General features: G+C 35.8%; 1 protein-coding gene across 8 annotated transcripts in view; it reads right to left on the bottom strand.

Moving 5' to 3' along the window:
* MGMT (O-6-methylguanine-DNA methyltransferase) overlaps nt 1–21,121 on the bottom strand; it is a 287,150-nt gene extending 266,029 nt beyond the window's left edge. For 4 of the 8 annotated variants that reach the window (XR_015794274.1, XR_015794275.1, XM_088131689.1 and 1 more), the window contains exon 1: nt 7,330–7,362. Coding sequence is in view for 6 of the 8 variants with exons in the window: in XM_088131689.1 (XP_087987815.1) it covers nt 7,330–7,353 (24 nt within the window). In the remaining 2 variants the exon portion in view is untranslated. The other 4 variants (XM_088131692.1, XM_088131691.1, XM_088131693.1 and 1 more) reach the window with 4 other exon arrangements.
* Nucleotides 21,122–22,996: the final 1,875 nt, after the last annotated feature.

The following is a 22,996-nucleotide window of genomic DNA, read 5'->3' as shown; positions in this document are numbered from 1 at the left end:
GCAAAATGAATGATCCCATAAACAAACAAAACAGGGTACATTTTACTTTCACCTTCAGCTCTTTGTAAGATATTTTCAAATAAAAAGAAAAGCTGATTCTTAATGGGTTTTTTTAAAGAACTGACTCTATTAATCTGAAGATATTTTCAAATCTTTTTGACATGTTTTATTTTAAAGCAATGCATTAATTAGTTCTGACAGCCAAGTCAGTTGGAAAAATGCCAAATACAATAGTTTTCTAAATTTAGTGTAAGTGTGGTGTACATTGTTTACTTACTTAGCTTGTTTGTTTGCCATCCCTTCCCAGAGCCTCTGGGTTGTTAACAATATCAACATAGAATAAAATATTATTCAGAAATCTCAAGGACATATAAAAATAACAAAATCAGAAAAGATAAAAACCAAAGCACAAAAGTCATGCACCCATGAATCCTACCTGCAGTTGGAAAGTAGGTCTTCACCATTTTCCTGAGGCCAGGAGGGACAAAGCTGACTAAATCTCTGCTTGGGAGAAGTTCCAAAGAATGGGAGCAGCCACTGAAAATTTACAAAATGCTTACCACTGAACTCCCCAAATTTTCAACAAAGTTTAGAGTAGCCACTGTTAGGGGAAGAAGCAGGTTTTGCTTTTAAACAATGAACATTGTTTATTTTCCCCATAGGAACAAATGGCAGCTTTTCCCTTATAAATAGAAAATAAAAGGGCTAATCTCAATTACATTACTGTAATACTGATTACATTATATTACCAAACCTGCCCATTCTATTGATGATTCCCAATGGCTACTTCTTAGAGAAGCTTCTATATAGGAAACAGTCTGCCATCTAAGATCTTTTATTTCCAACAAAAAATATACTCCTATCATGAGAAATAAAGAAGTCTATTATGTATACTTTTGCTTTGCTATGGGTCTGCTCATCTGCTATCAATTGTCTTTGTTTCTCTTTCTTGCTTCTATGTGTTTTTATTCACTCAACTTTGAATATCTTGAAACTTTATCAATCCAATTTTTTTCGGCTTTGAAGAATTTGAAAAGTTGGGAAAAAATTAGGGATTTTTTTTTTTTTTTTAAGAAAGCCTTTCTGGCTCCTTTGTTTGCTAAATGCTGCCCAATTTTTCTACTTTATCTCATATACCCAGTTCTATTTGTAGATTCTGTCTGGGCTGTCCAACCTGGACCTTAGCTACTGAACAACATTGTTTCTGTAACTCTGGATAATATCTAGCAGTTTACCAGCAGTAAGCATTCACAAAGCAGCAAAGCAGCTTTTCACTCTACCTATATATAAACAATATAAACAATGGATATTGTACAACCCTGATGACATTAAACATTTCACTGTGGTTTGTAGCTCACAAATGGCCTAGTTCTGGGAATCACTTCTGATTCTACAAGGAATCAAGGCAGTCTTTCTGTCTTCATCAGGTACCCAGAAAAACCAAGCACAGCAGACAATGCCCAACATGCTGAAATCTCATCATGGATTTTAAGGGATATCAAGAAGAGAAGAAACTAATTAAAGTTGAAATATCCTGAATATAATCTTTATCTGTTGACTCAGCTCAAGAGATTAAATCCCTATATACTTGGTTATATGAGAGAAAGAGAGAGATTAGTGATCCCTTCCCAGCTGTTAAGGAGCAATACCTGAATATAGATTTCTTGTGGGAGACCATAAGAGAACACAAACATGTGATTGGAATGATGTCAGTTCCCAAAAGGCATCAATTCAAACTTATACAGAAAGAAAGACATCTCCATACTTCTATATACACCAGAGGGAATATAACAGCGTGATACCTTTATTAGTGCCCAAAGCAGAAGAATAATGGACTACGGTAGTTCATCCTAGCAAGGAAAGTAGGAAACACTGTGGATATGTAACATTTCTAACTCTGTTAAATTAGCATGCCTTTTCTATGAATGCAGCATCTCCATTCTGTGTCTAAAAAGAACTGCCATCACTTGAGCCAAGGACCATGTAACCTGCATGACATTTTGTCAATAGTTCAGACATAATTTTTAATTATTCTCTTTTGTCATAATTCATATCGTAATTCATATCACATTGAATTATTATGTTTTATCACCATTCATTTTGGTTGTGTTTTATGGTTTTATATTTTATGATTTTAGTTCGGGGTCTTACTGTTGTGAGCTGCTCAGAGCTGTGTTTTAAGATAGGTGGCCATACAAATCTTTTAAATAAAATAAATAAACAAACAAACAAGCATTATTCCTTGTGAAACTGGAGAGAAAATTGAATGGGGTGCCACAAGGTTTAGTCTTCAATCCTATCATCACAACATTATAATTTGAAGGTAGAGAAAATGCTTATCAAAATTTCAGATAAAACAAAATTGCAAAATTGTTTAGCTAATATTGTAGAAGACAGAAATAATATTCAAGGCAAACTTGATTATTTAGAGACTTAGGCAGAAAATAACAGAATGAAATTCAACTGAGACAAACCAAAATCATTTTTCTTAGGAAACAAAAATCAACTGCACAGATATGTAGAATGGGAAATACCTACATTGGCAAAAGCAATTGTGAAAAAGTTCTTAGAATAGTAGCTGAATAACTGAATAGGAATAAACAAATAGTGTAATGTAGTTGTGAAAAAAGGCAAATGCAGTTTCTATCTAATAAAAAGAAGTATAGTTTCTAAGTCACCAGGTGTAAACATTCCATTTAATTCTGTATTGATCATTGTGCAAGTATCTAACAGGAAGTCATACAGAAAGAAGCCAAGACCTGTCCTACAACAGCCCAAAGTACAGGACATAAAATACTTATTTAAGTTACTGAAGGTAGATTCCAATTCAACATTAGTTAAAGATCTCTGGAGTCAATTAGCCAGAAAAATCATATGTTCCTTGGCACTTGATGGCATAAATAGCTCCTTTTATCTGTATGAGTCTATGAATCAAAAGGAGGGAAGAGGAGGAGAGGCGGCAGCAGCATATTTGGGCTGGTGCATTTTCTTCCTTTTATTCTTTCCAGACCCTTTCTCACCTTTCTTCTCAGGGAATCAACATAATACAATGGGGTACTCCTTGTGTTGCCCCTATACTACAAAAAATAGCATAGTTCAGCAAAGCTTTGGTTGAAGATAAGGAAGACAATTTCGACCAATTCCCCATTTTACTGTTCCAGACTTCCCCAACTCTCTGAAGATTTATACAATGATGGGGGGAGGGGGGGCAGGGATAAGCCATTTTGTCATCAGAGTTCAGAATTCTAAATCCAAATCAGATTTTCCCACCTACTGATAGAAGAAAAATATCAGTATTCACACATAATATTTTTGAAACCAGCAGATACACATTAACATATAATGACATTTTCCTTTTTCCCTATTAGTTATTCTGAAGATTTTTTTCATAATACAAGCTTAGCCTACTTCCACACAATATAAACTTCAGAGAAGCCATATCTGTTAGTGGGTAGGGAGAGGAAAACTTCAGAAGAAGAAAGAGGTGAATTCTTAAGTGGTCAAGAAGCAAGGATGAAGGCAAAGTTGCTAGATGTTTTAAAACAAAATGACAAAAAGAAGTAGGCAGTTATGACAGCTGGTCTTCCATCCACAGAGGAGTACAACTATTCTGCAATGATATCCTGGCTTCTTTCACTACCAGCCTGTTCTATGTACCAAAACATCCTCTTTTTATCCCATGAACTGTCACTATAGCTGCAAAACCAGCAACTTTAGAAAATGCCTTCACTGTCAAATTTGTCATTTAATCATCAGAAGTGGGCATATGTTCCAAATCAAAAATGAAATGGAAGCAGTAATAATTCCCACTTTTAAGGAAAATGTATTTGTTGACCAACTCCAGCATGACAGCCATATTCCATGGTTCAGTGCTCATTACAGGCTGGCCACTTGAGGGCAGAAGACATGATTAATTGAAATAAAACACCACCATGTTAAGCAAAATATATGATCATTTTTTCTTTCTTTTTTTGAAAAAGCGTGTTAAGAAATATTTGAACTATAGCAATTTCATGGCATAATTCTATTTTTACATAAGATGCTTTAAAATACTAAAAGTGGATATGCTCTGTCACAGGAGGAAAAACTTAAATTATAAATAGGTTAAATTCCATGAATCCCCCAACATGGAGATCAGGAGAAGAAAAACAGACTCAACACAGGGAAAGAAATATCTAAAAGAGAGAGAGAAAAGCATTGTTAAATAGCTTTGACAAGTGAGCTAATGAGCAAAGTCTCTAGGGGATGTCTAGGGGATGGGAAAAAATAGCCCCCTTGCATTGGCCAATACTTTCTACATAAGTCTGCAACAAAAGGTAAGATATGGTATAATTTAATCTGAATCATATCACCATATGCTCCAGCTGCAGACAATCACAAATCTCTCTTTGCCTTTTCTTTTTACTCTTCGCAGGATATTCTCCCACAGGAACAATATCCATCTAAAATCCATGTTCTGTACTGCCCAAACTCACTCCATGATCAGTAGAAATGAGCACGATGCTTCCAAAAACCAATTGTTTTCCAGACATGAAAACAGAATGGCAAAGCAAATTATCAAAATTACATAATCTTCTCTTATTGAAATGGACAAAATTTCAAAGAACTATTTCTCATGTTATTTGACAAGCTCAAATCAGAACAAACTAAGAGAAAAGGCAACTAGGCATAACACAATAAAAGATATTACCTTCACAATGTATTATTGCTGCCAATTATATCATTTCAGCTTAATTTCAAAAGCACAATCACCCTCAACTGTAAGTCTCTTTTTTTAAATTTCAAACTGTATTACATTAAGGCAATAACTCAGCTTCCAGCTATAATATTGGTCTCCCTTATTGCAAAAATACATTTCATAAATACTTCATTGACAAGTCAAGCTAATTCAGGTTAATTTTATTGTATTTTGGTGCTATCTCACATTTGTGTGCAATTACCTCTATAATTTTATTGCTACGCCGGAAAATAATCAGACCAATTATTTGAGAAAGAAAGCATATAAATTCTAAGTCACAGTTGCTGGCATTTTTGATAAAATAGCAGCTTTATCTCTGAAAGTGGCAGGGACATCAGATAAATCATGCATCAGTCAAGTGTAGCTGACCCCCAAGTGCATTGCACAATATCAGAAGTGCTTCAAAAGAAACTTTCCTGGATCATCCATCATCCTCCATAATACTAAAATAGCTGCACCTGAAAAGTCAGAACTAGAGAATAATAGTAATAATAAACTATCCAAGCAATATGTGTAATCCTATTAACAATGCTTCTCTTTAAACTAAACTAAGCTACACCATGCACTAGCATCTGCTCATAAACAAATAAGACTATTGCCACAGTCATTGTCAAAACAGATTCAAACGAACAGTCTACAATAAGTGGCACTGCAATTGTAGTCTATTTAATACATGCAAAATCTTATGCTACAATAAATTCCATATTCATAGGATATCTGTTAACCACAAGAGCTTGATCAAATGTCACGCAAAGCAGGAAAATACATGTTCTGAGTTGTACACGATGTGCAGGTGGCTCTCAGTCCTAACATTCATAACACCCAAGGAAAGTTGAGTTTGAAACCGTGCTTTCCTAGAAGAACTAAAGCAAGAACTAAGAGACCTGGGAAGAAACTGATACTATATTCTTAATATCCAAAATACAGCATATATAAAAGCTTCCACGTTAACTGCACTTTTTATCATTCAGACCAGCAGACCAAACTTACCTCATTTAAAAATGAAATAAAAATGTAAAAAAAAAAAAAAAGCTAAAACTGAAACCAGGAAGACGGACAGAATTCAAATGAAGGATTTTTGGATCTTCTACCTGTTATACAACTTCCCAACCCATTTTAATAGGCAAAACTAGAATATATAAAACCACAATATAATTTTTTTATGCTCATTAACTATGATAAAATGTTCATTATTACCACAGAATTATATGTGAGGGAGTTTGTACAGAGCCTGCATTTTGAAGAAGCTTTACCTACCCTCTCCACTATAGGAAAGCATATAGTGACAGCCAAATTAATCAGGTTTAATTGTGGAAAACAGTCTATTCACAATTGTAGCTTCCACAAATTAAAGGGAAGGAGACTTATTTATTCTTATATGGCAATGAAGACATACAGTTATACCACTGTGAGGGCCTCCTTAAAAAGATGTTTTCTCTTGCCCAAGGAGGCTAGAGCTAGGACGAAATTCAGACTGACCCTATTTTCAGTAGATTCTGCAATCTATTACTGATCGGGAGTAATTGGGAACCAACCTAACCTGTAACTGCAAAGCTCCAATTCTGTATGCATATTTTAGTGTTATGCTACAATATAAAATAATTGTGTGCATTGGCCTCGAAGATGGAAATTTAAAGGGGAAATTTAAATATCTTTTATAACTTTCCATGGGTTTAAATAATTAAGTGGGAGAAGCATATATGAATAGGCATTTAGAGAACATTACAATTCATTAAGACTGATAAAAGACTAACATGTAATGAGTCAAAATATTAAAATAAATCGTAAGGGAAAAAAAACCAAATGCTATAATTTCAGATTAGTCATTTCTTCTATGGTTTTCTTTTTTCAAAGTGTGGGATTGGAGGAAGCATACCTTAAATCATCCCTAGTCTGGTAAAAACTGTCACAATAAATTAAAAAGTAAATACTTCCACATCTGCTTGATTTGACTATGTGACTTGTAAATATAGTTGCACTGAATTAACACACATCCTGAATGAGCTCTCTTACCATCAGAAAGCAAGAGGAAGGAGGGAGGGAAAGAAAAAATATTTTTAAAATAATATATTCATACCTTATGATTTTTCTAATGTATCCTGTAGCTTAAATGGGACATCAGCTACCAATGTTTAATAAGACATTTGATAAAATCTAGTGCTCTATACAATTTAGACCCATTAAGGATATAGATTATCAACCACTTTACATGAATTCCCTTGATTCACAATATCAGTGTGAAGACAAAGTTTAGATTTTATTTCTTTTGCTTTTAAGAGGAAGATTAATCTAGTCACAGAAGGGCAAAAAAGGCTCAGTTAACCCTAAAAGTACAGCAATGTTCAATTAGGTTATGCTCTGTGGAAGATAGATATGTGATGCAGAAAGGTCTACTGCTGCCTGTTACCAACCATGACAGAGCTACTGAGATTTACAATGCAGCATCAATCTTGTCAACTGGATTCTTAACACTGACTGCTAGACACTAGGGAAGGATGCCAACTTTGTTATGTGAATTCTTCTCCAACATTATTACTTTGTGTGTAGACTTAAATGCACTATTTTCCTCCCCCACCCCTACAGCAACTTACTCGCTTATGCAGTTTGGAAGCCATGTCGAATGCCTAAGAGGAAAGAAAAGAATGAAACTCATTAGAAAAAAACACAAAAGCATTCATTTAATAAGCAACTATGTACAAAAATGGCATGGCCCACACTATGTCTTCTTTTATGATATACACACTCATAAAAAGCTGGCTCCACATTTTACAGCATGCCACAGAAAATGGGGATTTTCTTTTCTATTGAGCAAACAGGAATTTTGAAGTTCAGCAGGTCATTTATCATCTGTAATGAGTCATAATCAACAGATGACTATATGAAGCCTTCTCTCATCACTCGCCCTGTGAAATAGGAATCCACAGGAAAGAACAGTAACTTAAGATACATTCAAAAACTGTAAAAATAGTGCATTCCAGCTACTAAACACTTTGTTTTTCCTTTTCCATACATATGTGCCTCCTCAAATTTAAAAAGATCCATTCTTTTTTATGCACATGCACATGCATACACACACACACATAAACACACATACATACATACGCACTCACACAACAAAAACAAAAATAAAATTGAAATTTCCCACACTCTAAATCCCTGAAAAATCCCCGAATTCTAAAGGGGTTTTTAAAGCTACATTTTGGAATAGTTGATAGCAATAAGACTCTCATGACAAAACTAACTATATTTACTTCCCAGAATACAGACAACAATTTACTAAGTGGTAATTTGCTGAAACATGCATGTGATTGCTATTGTAAGTAGGGCACTGAATTGCCCTGCTTACTGAAAAGAGCCTTTTGCTATTAGTGGCATCCAAAACACTGTGAGCTTGAAATTGCTGAAACCTTAACAAACTTTCCAATATTGTTATAAGAATGTTTTGTGCTCAGAATATTTCCAGTATGTCTAAAATGTTAGAATACTCCCAGCAAGGTTTAAACAACCTTGTTTCAAATTGGATATTTTTTAGACTTCTGTTTACTACTACTCTATTTCCATTATTTCTAATAAGGTACATTTCCCCCACTCAAGGGCAGAATGATTCAGATGATTTGCTTACCAATTAACTAACTACATCCTGGTCTAAGTTATCATTTGGAACTCAGCCCCATTTATTTCAGGGAAGCCTATTTTAAAGTAACTGGGTTTGTCACCATGGTCTAAAATGCTGATTGAACATGACAAGTGAGCTCAATACCAAAGAAATTATCTGAAGACACATGTCCCTCTAAAAGTTTTTTTCTGGTGATAGATCATGCCCTACCAGCTTGTATATACAACAATCTAAGTTACAATAAAAATGTAGATTAGCTTCATTTTGTTTGCTGGAGGCCTTTTCTTTGCTAATTCAGACACGTATACACAGGGAATATTCTCAGATCTTAATTAGAGGGGTGGGGATGTTGAATTTTTAACAAATGGACTTCTCCCAAGTGTTTTAGTTAAGTGTGTGTTAAAAATAAAGAGCTCTGAACAGCCTGAATAGAAATTATATCCCCTTTCAATCATGCTAACCCAATTTAGTACAGGTAATGTGACCAGCCAAGACCTAGATTTCTAAAATAAAATGGAGGAGAGGTGTATTATTTTCAAAATAAAGATAATATTTTGTTTACAGTCATTTAATTAAGCATATGATTTCTACAAAGAAAATTATTTGCAAAAATAAACTCACAATATTCATTTTCTTATCATCACAAATCATTTTAACTTTTGCTACCAAAAAGTATTGATTCATTTACCAACCTAACTTTATTTTTATCAACTATCACGCCCCCTGCTCTTTTTTAAGGTTAATTTTTAAGGCAATTAATTGTTCCTTTTAATATACTAGCAAATTTACAAGTGATATTATACAGATGAAAATACAGAGTCTGATTTTTGAAATAAAACATCCACAATCTCAGAATCTAGATTGAGTAAGCTATCATGCCATGATTTTTCAACTCAACAGACTAATCAATGCTTTCTTTCCTCATCATGTGTTTTTATATCTCTAAAAACTACAAAAAAGTCTTATTGATAAACAAGTAGAAATATCAGAAGTCAAGTAGGCTCAAAGTAGGCTGCTTTGCCTTCCAACGTTTCTATTGATTTATTGAAGGAAAAACAGCATTTTGAATTCTGCCAAGGGACATTACATGCAGGTATTTTTTAAAGCAATGGAAGACTACTTAAAGTACATAGGAAAGAAATAACAATAATGTCAAATATATGGGAAAGAACTTTCAAGTATTTTATCATCAACATTTCTTCTAAGATAAATTAAAAGATTTAGTGCCCTATGAAATGTTTACATTCCTACTTGCTAAATGTTATGAGAAAAAGCTATGGGGAACATTATGAGAAATAGCTATACATCCTTCTGTATCTTCAAACATAAAATTTAAATGTTGTATGTTGGCTGACATAAAATGAGACATTCAAATTATTTTTCTTATCTCCATTCAGACAACAATGTGTAAATTTCAACTGAAGAATTTGTAAGCTCGAGTACTTACACAAGATTTTTTTTCCCCACTTCACACCTCAAAAAGCTGCAGAAAAAGAATTTGTTCCTCCTTTTCTTTGATACAGTGTAGAACATATGAATGAGTTCATATAGACTGTTACAAGAGCTATGAAAAATATAGACCTATTTCTCACAAAGTTCTTAGGCTGTATTAATTGAAGCTCACATGAATGCTCTCCATAATATTTGAGAGAGAGATCACAATTCCCTAATAGACCATATATGCTGCCAAATTAAACATACTTAGAAATATAAAGATTACATTACACAATTAAAAGACTTCATATCAAGATCTACCTAAGACCTTGGAGAGCCACTGTCAGAGTAGGTAGTATGAGCTAGGCAGAGTCTAACCTGATGTAAGGCAGCTCCCTGTACAAAAAATTAGATGGGAAGAACTAGCTTGGAATGGTGGAATGGAATGAAGAATCTTGGAAGAAGGCACAACAGGAACCCTGAACAAAGCACTGAACACTGCAAGATTTTGTTTCAGATCCTACTCATCTATATAAGTCTTCCAGTGTGTTCACGCAGGAAATAGGGATCATCATGGGCATGCTGAAAGCTGCAGGAAAGAATATTAACTTTAGGACACTGTCAGTATTGTGCAGTACAAAGTCATAGTCTGTCTTTAGCCATTTCATTGGCTGCAATGTCATGGATGCTTTAACAACTGACATTGCTAGTCCTGCCTCCAAGAATTGTGTTGTTATTTGGCTGGGGCTGGGTGCATTCTCTGCTAGCAGATCAAGAGCGGAGGTTGGAATATGTTCCAAAGCAAGCTGTTGCTCTTCTTGCACAGCTAGACATTAGACGTGCCTTAGCTTGCCACTAAGAGACGATCCCAGCATGAGAGAAAAAGGGAAGTATAGCTGAAACCAGAATCCATTTCCAATATCTAAAGAACATTCAAAGAAGCATTTTAACAACAATGCTCTTTAAATGCTTGATTTTAAATGTTCAATTATTTACAGTTGAAATAAATTTTAATTTTAAAATAAAATATATTTTATTGATTTTTTTACATCTTCCTCTCCTATTCCTCATATAAATGTATGTGTATCTATCTGCAGAGACTACCCTTTGCTTCAAAATACACTTCCAGACTTTAAAACATGATGAGACACAGAGAATATTATATGTATTACTATAAAAGGCTACACACAAACACACACACACACACACTCCAACTAATGTATTCTTTTCCTGAAAACCTGCAAGAAGGAGAATTCACTGCTTCCCTGTGCCCGATCCTAATATATTTGTAAATATCTTACAAATGTTTCACTTATATCTACTTCTCTGTAGTTAAATCCTATACCTGTTGTCCTGTCATTTGAAAAAATACATTAGGAAAGGTATTAAATATTTGAAAAAGCCAATGTAGTATATCCCTAAAAAGCCAATGTAGTATATCCCTAAAAAGGGAAGAATCATATTACAAAGAGAGCATCAGTTTCATTTGAAATTTTTAAAGAATTCTTAAGTTGGGCAAAAAATAACTGTAAGGGACCTCATTAAAAAGCAACCATTCCATTGTTAACAGAGTATAAAAAAAAATACACGTAAATGCACAAAAATTCTATTTCTGCCCAAGACCAGGGAAGTCCTAATACATACAAGCCTGTCTCAATTTAATATTCAAATAAAAGCTATTATTATATCAATCCAGACTATGAATAAAATTTCATATGAAAACATTTAAAGTACATTAGATTTTTGGTCAAGATGAAAAAACCAAGCAATCTATTCTAATTGGGTTCCCATGGTAACTGTACAATTGGGTTTTTCAATGTAACATCCCAAAGGCCCAATGCACACTTGTAAAATATACTTCAAACAGCCTGAATTGTTTTTACATTACAGCACTCCCAGGAAGATCAATTACTGTTCATCCCCACCCTAACTATTAGTGGCACGCGTTGTTAACACTATTGGCCATATTAACATATGTCATGTAAGAACCACCACATCTCGCCATAATTATTTAAAAACTAAGCCGCATACTTTTAGACCTTCAAACACATTTTATATAAAGCCAATACTGGTTGTCATGTTTACCAAATGTAAGAAATCAAACTCAAATATATGCCAAGCAATTTAACTTTTTATATTGATTTCAAGGATAGAATCAATCATTAATAATTACATTATAAGATGACCCTCAAGGTTAATCATATTCTTAGAGGCTCTCACTGTGGAATTATCAACAACCACTAAACGGAGATAACTGAAAAGAATTCAAATCCACCTTTTAAATATTAATGGCACAATATAAAACAAAGCATACCCACTAACAGAGGACTGTTTTATGTGCGATAATTATAGCAGCAATCTTTGTCTCCTTCCTATTCATGAACACTTCTCTCAACTAGCTCCAATTTCAAGGAGCAATAGCTTAGGCAACAATCCATAAACCATTTGTATTTGTACTCACTTTACCTTTACTCCACTGGATGTAATCTATGAAATGTTGTACCTACCAGTACACTACTTATACTACTAGTTTTCTTTTTTATACCACAGGAACATGGTGTCAGATATAGGTAAAGTATTTCACTTAGTTTAGTACACTGGCATAGTCTTAACACAGAGGTATTGGAGAAGATCCAGGCGACTGGACTAGTAAAGATTAAGTTTGCATGGCAGTTTGACACCCATCAAAATGGTGATAGCCATTAGACTCAGCTTTCCCTGATATTATTTCCCTGCATATAAACCCATCCGTAACAATACTGTTTTCACAGACATCAGTTATACCATTGTGAAAATCCACTTCACAATCCACTTTTTCTTTGTAACTTCCCCGAATAGTGATTTTATTAAAAAAACACCAACCTGCTGTAGAGTATTGTACAGAAATGCTGAAGCATCTAAATGTTCCCAGTACTTAAAATAATTATTTCATTGCTTGCACTTTACAATGATTGATCTAAATAACCATAAGACAATTTAAATATCATTATAACAGCAACTGATCAGTCAGCATCTTGCAGTGTTACAAGGCAGCGTTACTCTCTCTTATCGACTAACAAGACAAGGTTGTAGGAACACAGCTTGCACACTCATTGAACAATTAGCATGTCTTCTGTCAGCAATGTTTCACTTTCCTAACATAGTCTAACAGACAACCTGGTATCAAGTAGTTTCTTTGGCTTATAATTTCCATCAGACCTAGTCAGAATAGCCAATGGAAATATGCTATGATTTGAAATACACACACAAGTTGTAGTTCAAAACATCCAGCAAGCACTGGTTTATCTGGTATTCTGATTTAAACGAATTGAATTCTGAAATATTAATCAGTAAACTTCACGTAGACAGGAAGGAGCAGGAGCTTTTATTCTAAAACAGTCATCTACGTGGATCTGACATATATATACAGTATGTGTGTGTGTATTTCAAATCATAGCAACATGTCATCTGATGGGACACAGAAAGTGGGCCTTCCCTGTTGCAGCAACTGCCCTCTGCAACAGCATCATGCCAAAGATACGCATACCCCTACCATGATGTTTAAATGGCCTTTAAAAACGTGTCTTTTCCTTCAAGCCTTGGGCTAGGGCGGGTGATGGGTCTCTTACCGGATTCTGCATTAGGTTTGAATGTTTTCTTGCGGACATGAATCATTCTTTTTCCTTGTTATATAGTCTCTTGCTGCTTTTAAAGTTGCATATTCTCCAGATTTTTATGGAGTTTGACAGCCTTATACATTTGAAAAATAAATAAATAAATCTGAGTTGGGAAACGTTAAAAATATTGACAAACTACAGATCCAACCTAAATAAAAGGCAGATATATTATAACTTCATTTCTTTTACAGAAAAAAAAAAAAGTAACACCTGTAGGATCTGTTGGGTACAGGATGCAACTTGGACTCACAAATATTTACCTTTGGATCATTTTCCTCAATAAATATGAACAAGTATAATGATTTTGATTCATATCTTTAATTGGGTTTCCTTTATCTAGTTTTAGGACTTGTGTGGAGAACAGATGTTTTATGTCGTATTTATGCTGAAATATTAAAGTTCACAAAATTTTAAGACCACTGTAACTCTACTGCCTAGGAAGACTGAATGATACTGGATATTGCTAATCTAACAATGCGGGTGTCCTCCTGAATGCGTTACGGGCTCTGAGTGTATAAGAAGGGCAGCACTCATTGATCTCATGTGTTACCTTCCTGTGCCAGACAGCTTCACTCCCAGTCCCTAACCTATCCACACAGATTCAATGCCAAAGTTAAGGACTAAAGCTGTCAAGGCAGGAATCAACTATTCTCAGGCCAGGCCAAACTGTTACATAAATACTGACCAGATGTTCTCTGCTTACAAGGCCAAGAAGGATCAGCTACATTTCTGCTGATTCAAAGAGGAAAGAAGACAAGTCCTAGAATGTAAATCCTGGGACTTAACTTCTTACCTACAATAAAGCAAGGTATCTAGACATCTATTGTTGAGACTATGCTGTTACTCACTAAATGCAGGATCATGATTCGAATACTACAGATTTATTGCTGTGAAATCTGACAACAAATACACATATATACCAATGGACCCGATTTCATATAAATACTGAGCTTGTCATAGGGGGTGGGGAGAAGAGGTGGACAGCCAAAAAGTATAATTGTTCAAAAATAATGAGTATTAAGTGGGAGAAGCAGTACACTCAACTGATTAAATCAGAACAGATTTTAAAAAGTACTTCACAGGGCCTGAATATAGAATGCTCTAACCACAAGACCTGACTATGGCCACAGCCTAAATTATGTAAGAAGCAAACTCACGTAAGTTAGTCAAAACAATGGCTATTTCCATAACAGTTTCAGGTTTGCAGGGCCCTCCCTAAAACATGCATGCTGTGTTCAGACTTGGGGGTCCTCTCTCTTCATAGAGCACATAACCAAAGACAAAAAGCATGCAAAAATGAAGCATGTAATAACATGACTAGTCACTTCACTAATACCCACTTCAACAATTAGACCAATTGTCTTACATTATTGCTAGATTCCTTTTTGCCACTCCAGCTTTCTTAAGAATGAGGTGAACTACAGAACTGCACAATCTGTCAATAAAGTAAGCTTATTTTGAACTACTGTCCATATGACTCAATTTGTCAGTAAAAACTGCCACCAGCGCTGTGCTTGCAGAAAAATGTCCATAAATGCATTATTGCGACTGGCAGATCGATGTCTATAATAAAAACAAATAGATTTAACAAGTGCTTGCTTTTACGAGTTGTGCTATTGGTAGAACGTGCATTCAGCTTCACCCCTCGACTTCTGGGAACGGGCAATGCAGACTGCATTGAATAGTTTGCTGACTCTACAAGTGCCGCAAACAGGAAATTGTTCTAACATGGGAAATCTTTAAATGTACAATACACTGACATATATACAGTTCAGAATGTGTACATGTCACACGTCTAAGATTTCGTTCATTTTGCGGGTTTCTTTAAAACGTGCAAATTTGTCCGTATTAATGGATAGCAATTTCTTTCTGGAAATAGACTGAAATTTACTATAAAATAGCTGCATCATGGCTGGAACAGCTCACTACGGTTGAGGATGATGCAAAAAGGAACTGCATTTTGTTCCCATGAGACTATGATTCAACTCTGATCTAATTGAGAAAAACCACTACTATATAACCTGGGTTTTTAACATTCAACACGTGCATTAGGGTGTCATCTTTTATGTTAGTAGTCTCCAGGGCAGTGTAAGGAATAGTTATACATTCTTCAAAGAAAGCAACGTTCTTAACTGTATAATATGCACAGTAAGATTAACAAACTATCCTACAACAAAAGCCTGTGCGTATTTACACATAGGCAAGTCCTACTGAACGCCATGAATTTACTTTCCAGTAAAATTTGCTATCCCAAATCGAAAACACCGTTTTTTTTTTTTCTCGTAGAAATTAGGAATTAGTAGGACCCCAAATCAGAGTGCCATTGGAGACTAACTATATTTGCATCAGTAGCATTTGTAACTTGCTATCCTAATACTTTTCCAGTCAAGCCCTGGTGCTTTGTGTTTAAGCAATCCCTGATAGCCTTCCCAGTGGGCATGAACTTCTCCTTCAGGCTACTACCGCTTTAGTGATGCCATTAACTGATTCTCTACATACCGTAAGCATTAAACAGTAGTGACAAGTTAATTACGGAGTTATCAGGAGATAAAGTAGCCACAGTAACACAAGTTACTGTAGAACTAGTACAGCTTCCTATAGAGCATTGGTGCAGTTGCTGCATAAGTGGGGTAATTAACTTGTCATGGATCAGGCTGTAGATAAAAGTTGCTGAGGCCAGCTTCCAAGCACAGCTATTTGGATTCATAAGCTTTAACCAAATCTTTAAATATAGGTTTGTTTTGAAAACCTGAAGTCATATCAAGGCAAGGTCCATTAACAGACTAAGCATCTGGCTAACTAGGCAGTGAGTAAATGTTAGAGAAATCCCAGAGCAGGACCACACCTGATTGCCTGGCCATTTATGTATTATTACATGAATATTTAACACATCTTTCAGGACACATTGAAATCAGAAAGCAGTTTACAGAAAAAAGAATAATCTCTGACACTGAGATTTCACAATTAGGTATTTTAAAACTGTCAGTAGGACTTGTTCCTAAAACTTTATTAGAGACCCTGAAATACTCCCCCACCCCAATACTAAATAACTTTTTTTCTCTTTCCAACATAACCTGGAAAACAACGGAACCACAAAGTTATGCTACAATTTCTTGAGATAAAACTGTGCAGATTAATGCTGAAGACCAGAAATACCTATAAAGGCTAAAGAGTGAATTTTTCCTGACATTAAGATATTGGTTTATTTTAAATTAATAAAATGGAATATTATAAAATATTTTCACAGAAATGAAGTATTTTAAGCAATACATTCATATACTGAAACACTGTCACAAGGATCTCTAAAAGCTATGAAAAGGAATACTTCATTTGAATTCCTATGCTGAGCACCTGAAGATCACTTCTTCTCCAGAAGTTATTCCTTGTGGGTTATATTGTTCAGTTTTGTGGAAACTGGTAGATCTGCTCCTGCCAGCCTGACTAGGATTCAGAGAATTTGTTCCTGAGAAAGAAGGCATTCAGGGCTTTTCATACTGACGAGCAAGTCTAACAAATTGTGGACAAATCTTCCTCCTTGACTTTGTGGATCCATACTTGATATCCAGAAAACAACAGAATAGCACCAAAGAGCTGAAAGGCAGTTCTCTACTGAAATATGTTCTGTATATTTTTTATTATTAGGAAAATGACCTGAGTAACAGAGGAATAAAAATGCCTACTCTTGCAGTGGCTACAGTACTGGTTCAATTACCACTGTTCATGCTATTCACTGGGTCTATTTTGGCCAATCTTTATCTCACTGCACAACCTACCACACAGAATAAAATGATGGGATGCCCCTCCTCAAGTATTCCATTTTCAGCTCTCAGAAGAGAAACAGTTTAAAAATATACAAAAACTGTTCTGTATATTAAACTCTATTTTAGATTAGTACATTTTCATAATTTTATTACTGAAAACTTAATTTCATATTTGGAGAAAAACCTACCCAACTTGTATTGAGGTCTCCAGGTACTGGCTTTAGTCGTTATATATAAAAGCCAACTTCTGCATGAGTCAACTTCAATATATCCTAAACATTATTTTATAAAGAAACCAAGTTTTACAACAATCTTAGTTATTTTTTGAAAATGCGTATTTAAACAGGACAGTTTTTTCCTACATTCAGATTTCTAGAAAAATTACATAATCCCAGCCTCAGACCTCATTCACCATAATTTTCATTGTAAATCTGCCAAAAAACTAAAATGTTTCCTTTACCTCGATCTCAACCCTTGAAGGCTTCATGGACACAACCATGTAGTTTTTGTGGCAATGATGTGAATGCAGCTTGCCATAGGGTTCCTCAAACAAATTAAATACTCTTACCGTGGTCTTTTTGTCATTTTTTATTATTAGGAAAATGACTTGAGTAACAGAGGAATAAAAATGCCTACTCTTGCAGTGGCTACAGTACTGGTTCAATTACCACTGTTCATGCTATTCACTGGGTCTATTTTGGCCAATCTTTATCTCACTGAACAACCTACCACACAGAATAAAATGATGGGATGCCCCTCCTCAAGTATTCCATTTTCAGCTCTCAGAAGAGAAACAGTTTAAAAATGATAACATATAAAATATACTCATGAATGTTTCATTTAAGTATAAGAGACTCTGATAGCTTTAGTCAATGGTGGGTATTTCAAAGAAAACCACATTTTATGGATTTGCAATAGGGCTATACAGAGCATCTAATGCAAAGGTACGAAAGTGCTTCAGAACACACAAGAACACACATTCAGCACCTATTTGCAGCTCCTTGAACTAAACAAATCTTTCCCCAGGATCCCCCAAAAAAGCTGTTTCATCGAGTTACAGCCAGGCATTCCAAAACATTTTTATCTTTGGAAACCAGAACAGTACCACAAACCAAAATAAAAATATTTGTTTATGTTGTTTATTTTTGTGTTAACAACAAACTTTGGTAGAGTTTTTACAGCCAGATAGAACAAGTAAGCGGAGCATACAAGGAATACTGAAATGTCCAATTTAAATGTCAGGTGGAACAAATGTTATCCAATGATCTAGTATTATGTGTTTATGTGACACAGACTACCCCGTGTGACAGGATTGTATAATTTTCAGAATATATTCACAGGAGAATATTTATAAGAAAGAACGGGGGAATAAAATGTAAGAATTCAAGAATCATGTCTGCAGTTCAGACATGAAAATGAAAGTGCAAACTTAGCGAAGATGAAAGTACACATTGAAGAAGAAATACAAGGAAGCTCCTTTATACATATGATTGTATGTCCATTTAGTACATTTTAATTAAATATCTAAATACTTCTCAGCTTCACTGAAGGATCCAGGCTGCCCTTATAGGCTTTTTTTTTTAAATGTTAACAAAGAATTTGTTTATTTATGTGTTTATCATAAGGAGAAGTTGTCTGAGTAGAAAACAAAGCTCTGTATTTACATGAAAAGAACAAAGCTTCAACAATTGCTACACTGCTGGTCCTATCAAAATATGGAACGCATTTGAAATTATAGTGTAGAAAGAAATTTAAGGACAGTCATTGGATAGCAATGCTGATGTTTAGTTCCAACTGCAAAAATCAATGTTTTTCATTTAAAATTATGTTTAATTAAACATAAGCACTCTTGATCTTTATGATCTCAGAATTCCTCATGTTCTGTTATTGCTCTTATAGTTAACAAACAGGTAATAATTATGTACTGTTTTAATAAAAATCAAGTTGATTCATAAATAAAACTGTTCCAACTATATCACACTATTGCAAAATGCTTAACTATAAATTAAATATAAATCAACTATATAAATTTATAAATATATATATAAATTTATTATGGAAATTAACTATAAATTAACTATAAATTAACATGCTTAATTACATCTACAAATTGCTTAAAAACATGTCAAGAAATATCACTAGAAAGGTTGATGTTATCAACAATATAAAATAAGGGTTCTCCTTGTGATTTAAATCAATTATTTAAATCACCTTGATTTAAATCAATCAATCATGTTTGTGTGTGCAACAAGTGCATTTTTTTATGTAGAGTGCTGAATTTTTGAGGAATTGGGGGAAATTGATGTTTTCATTAACTGAAGTGAAATTAAAAGCCATGGATTTTATGTCTTTATGGAACATCTTATGGTTATTCATCTTTTGCTTACAAGAAGTTTAATGTCAGATTTCTTTAAGTTTGGTTTGGTATAATAAAAACCAAATATTGACATAAAATGTAACATGTAATTTTGAATGCCTCAATATGTGGCATTCACATACTGAATGAAGAAGCACATCTGCAAGTAAACCCATTACATGCTGCTCCAATCATCAACCAACTTTGGCCACAATCTTATTACAGGTAAACAAGAAAGGTAGTTAATTACATTTGGAGAGGTGAAGGTAAGAGAGGTGAAAATATAATAAATACTAATGCACGCTGTCATTTTACACACAGACATGCTCACATGGCTGCTTGGCTATTCTAATTAAAAAGTCAATTTCCAAAAATCTTATTTAAGTACAGTCCTCTTTAGAAAGCCCCAAATATTATAGTTACAATCCTCTGTAGATACCAAGCCAGTGGTACCAACACCCTCATTTCCCAACACCATAAATGAACAGTAAAAATAAATCTGTAAGCCAATCTAGACCATTACACACTTCTCTGAAAGGTCCAGCCTGCCCCCATCAGGGCTGGACAAAAGACTAAAAATTGGGGGGGGGGGGAGCTAAGGAGATGGAAGGCACCTATGGTGGATTGTTTATGTTCATTTCGTTTTTCGCTCGCTTTTGGCAGGATTCCTACGCCTATTCTATCCAGCGAGTATGATTTCGGTTTTTCAAGTCACCTAATATTTCAGTCGCCTCTTTGGGAACCCACAAGCCATCCCCTGGCGGAAGCTCAGAAGAGAGAAACAAAAACCTGACGCACTTTTAAGCAGGAAAATGAACAAAGCGTTGGGCACAGTTCACGTGGACGAGGGCGGGTCAAGAAATTGGAAGCGGGGGCTGAAACGTTACCCCAGTGGATATTCCATGGTTTTCTTTAATGGTGCAAAAACACGCCAGGCCTAGATCTCTTGACCCCTATCAGCTGTGACCATCGCGCCGCCAGACGTTTTGGGCTAATCTCAGGCAACTCTCTTTATCCGCCTCCCGGCTAAGCTAAAGGAAGTTCAAACCGGCAAGAGAGGCGAGAGAAGCTGGCGGCGCCCTTGCCGAAGCGCATGGTCCCGGGACGCGCTGCCTGTCTCTCTATTCTTACCATAAGCGGATGTTTCCTTTAGACCCGGGGCATAATCCTCCCATTTTATGGGGAGCTCAATTGTTACGCCTAAGATTGTCCCCCTTCTTGGGGAGCAGCTCTGCATGTGGGGTGCGCGGGAAACGGATAGGCCTTTCGCATTCCCTCGCCAAGCACCTTTCCTGACCCTAACACTGGCGGAACTCAACAAGTGAAGCTGCAGGGGCTAGGAAAGACACGCGCCTGCCCCAAAGTCGGCGACTCCGATTCAAAGCCCAGCCACGCTTAGGGCAGGAGGTCTTTTTTCCGAGCAAAGGCACGCACGGCCAGGCAGCCCAACTCCGATCTGCGGAAACGGTGACTCCCTCGCGCGCGAGCCTACCCAAGCTGACCTGAAGAAAAGCAAAACTGCCGGATGCAGAACGACCTCGGGGAGAGTAAGGGGGGGGGGAAGACGCTGTGAACGGCGCCTTGCCTTGTGGGCGTTGTAGTTGAATGCTAAGAGCGGAGAATCGCCTTCCTGCTACGGTAAACTACAACTCCCGACGAGCTCCACGCACCGCCTTCCCTTTCCTCGTCCCGCCATATAATCCATCGCCTGATGCTCCCGCTTTTTTTCTTAGAACTTTTTGTGGTGGAGGAGTGATGGGTTACTTCGTAATGTCTGTTTTTGGATATACGTACAAAGCAATTAAGTGAATCCTTTGGGATGCATTTCTAGGAGCATTTCCGCTGCCACATGCCTACCGCCAAGATGGTTAAGGACTGTGATTCCTTGTCGGTGAAGGGCGCACGCGCTTTCTGTAACGTTGCTCGAAAAAGCAAGGGAAGCCTACTAGGTAGGCCGTCGGGGCGAGCTCTTGAAACCCCATGCAGTGTTGTCCTCGTCACCCATACAAGCGGCGCTGCTTCTCCTCCGTTTGTTTCCATGCAGAAGTTTCCCTCCTCCCTTCCATCTCTGTTAAACATGAGCATCTTTTAGGTTTGTATCATGTTTGCAGATCGTTTAGGTGTTGGAGACTTTAAAAAGCAATGCCCTACTTAATGCACTGTTACAGTGCAGCTTTTCAAATGCAAAAATTGACTTTTTAGAAATTGTAAGCCATAACATGGTACTCTGCTTAGGGGGAAAAAACGTTAATTACAAGGGCATCTTCTGTTTTTGGAAGCCTTCCTACTAAGGCCAATATTAGGTCCTATTTGACTTCATCCGGGCTGAGAAGCTAAGTAGAGTCAGCCCTGGTTGTCACTTGGATGGGTAACTGCTAGGAAATATATGGGCTGTAAATATTGGGTTTGTAGACTGAGGCATTTTTAAAAAATTCTGGAACCAGGCAATGGCAGAGCATTTTGGTACTGTTGCTAAAATGTCATGGATTCATCAGGAGTTGTACTCAAAAGTGGGTTTGCTTCTGTAGGATGAGGCTTAATTAGCCATAGTTGCTAATTAATACATAACATGTATTCTACCACCATCCAACATACCCCATTTTTAGCCAGGTCTATACATATTTTAGCCAAATGATGAATTCAGCACTCATTGTCAATGACTTGATTTTGTATTCTGTTCAAAATAGTGACAGGCTGAAGGGGGAAAAAAGGCCATGTTAATCTTAGCTTCATTAAAAAACACTGAGTTAGTAAATCAATGCTTAAAATCAATGATTAAAAGCACAGAATAGTTTGAAGCAATTATTTTTGAATCTAGCAAATAATTTGCATTTCTTAATATAGTAAATAGTATTGTTAATTTAATGATAAACCTGTACAACGTATTTTTCAGAATCAGTAGTACTAAAGTACAGTAATTATTTATGATACTGTAGAAGAAGAGCCGTGTTACTCTACGGTAGCAAAAAATGAGGAGTTTGATAGCATCTTTTCTGACTTACAACTTTTATTAAGGCATAAGCCACTCTATGCATCTGATAAAGTGAGTTGCAGCTTGCAAATGGTTATGCCTTTTAATAAAATTTGTTAGTCCAAAAATGTGCTGCTAGCTCCTTCAGTGGTAATTTAGAAAGCTATTTCCAAATTCAGAATAAAACCTATCATTGTGTCCAATTCTGAGATACACATACAACAAGATTCTTAATGGTTATGTATTTACACACTACTATATATTAGCCAACCACAGTTTAATGCATTGTGCACATCCAACTTCTAGTTAGTTTATGGTTCATGTATGCTATCCAATTCCAGCTAGACTAAAATATGAATGGGTAAATATGTAGTTCACTATGTTGTGGTAAGAAAGAAATTGGATTTACAGTACAATGTGATTGGGTACTTTTGGGCAGCCTGTTGCATAAAAGCTGTATTTGC

Source organism: Python bivittatus, unplaced genomic scaffold (genome assembly GCF_059951505.1).
Source record: "Python bivittatus isolate LINGU-HERP-01145 unplaced genomic scaffold, Pbiv_v1 ctg000980_np1212, whole genome shotgun sequence".
Lineage (NCBI taxonomy): Eukaryota > Metazoa > Chordata > Lepidosauria > Squamata > Pythonidae > Python > Python bivittatus.
The sequence above is the reverse complement of the archived record's forward strand: the minus strand, read 5'-3'. Positions and strand labels throughout refer to the sequence as shown.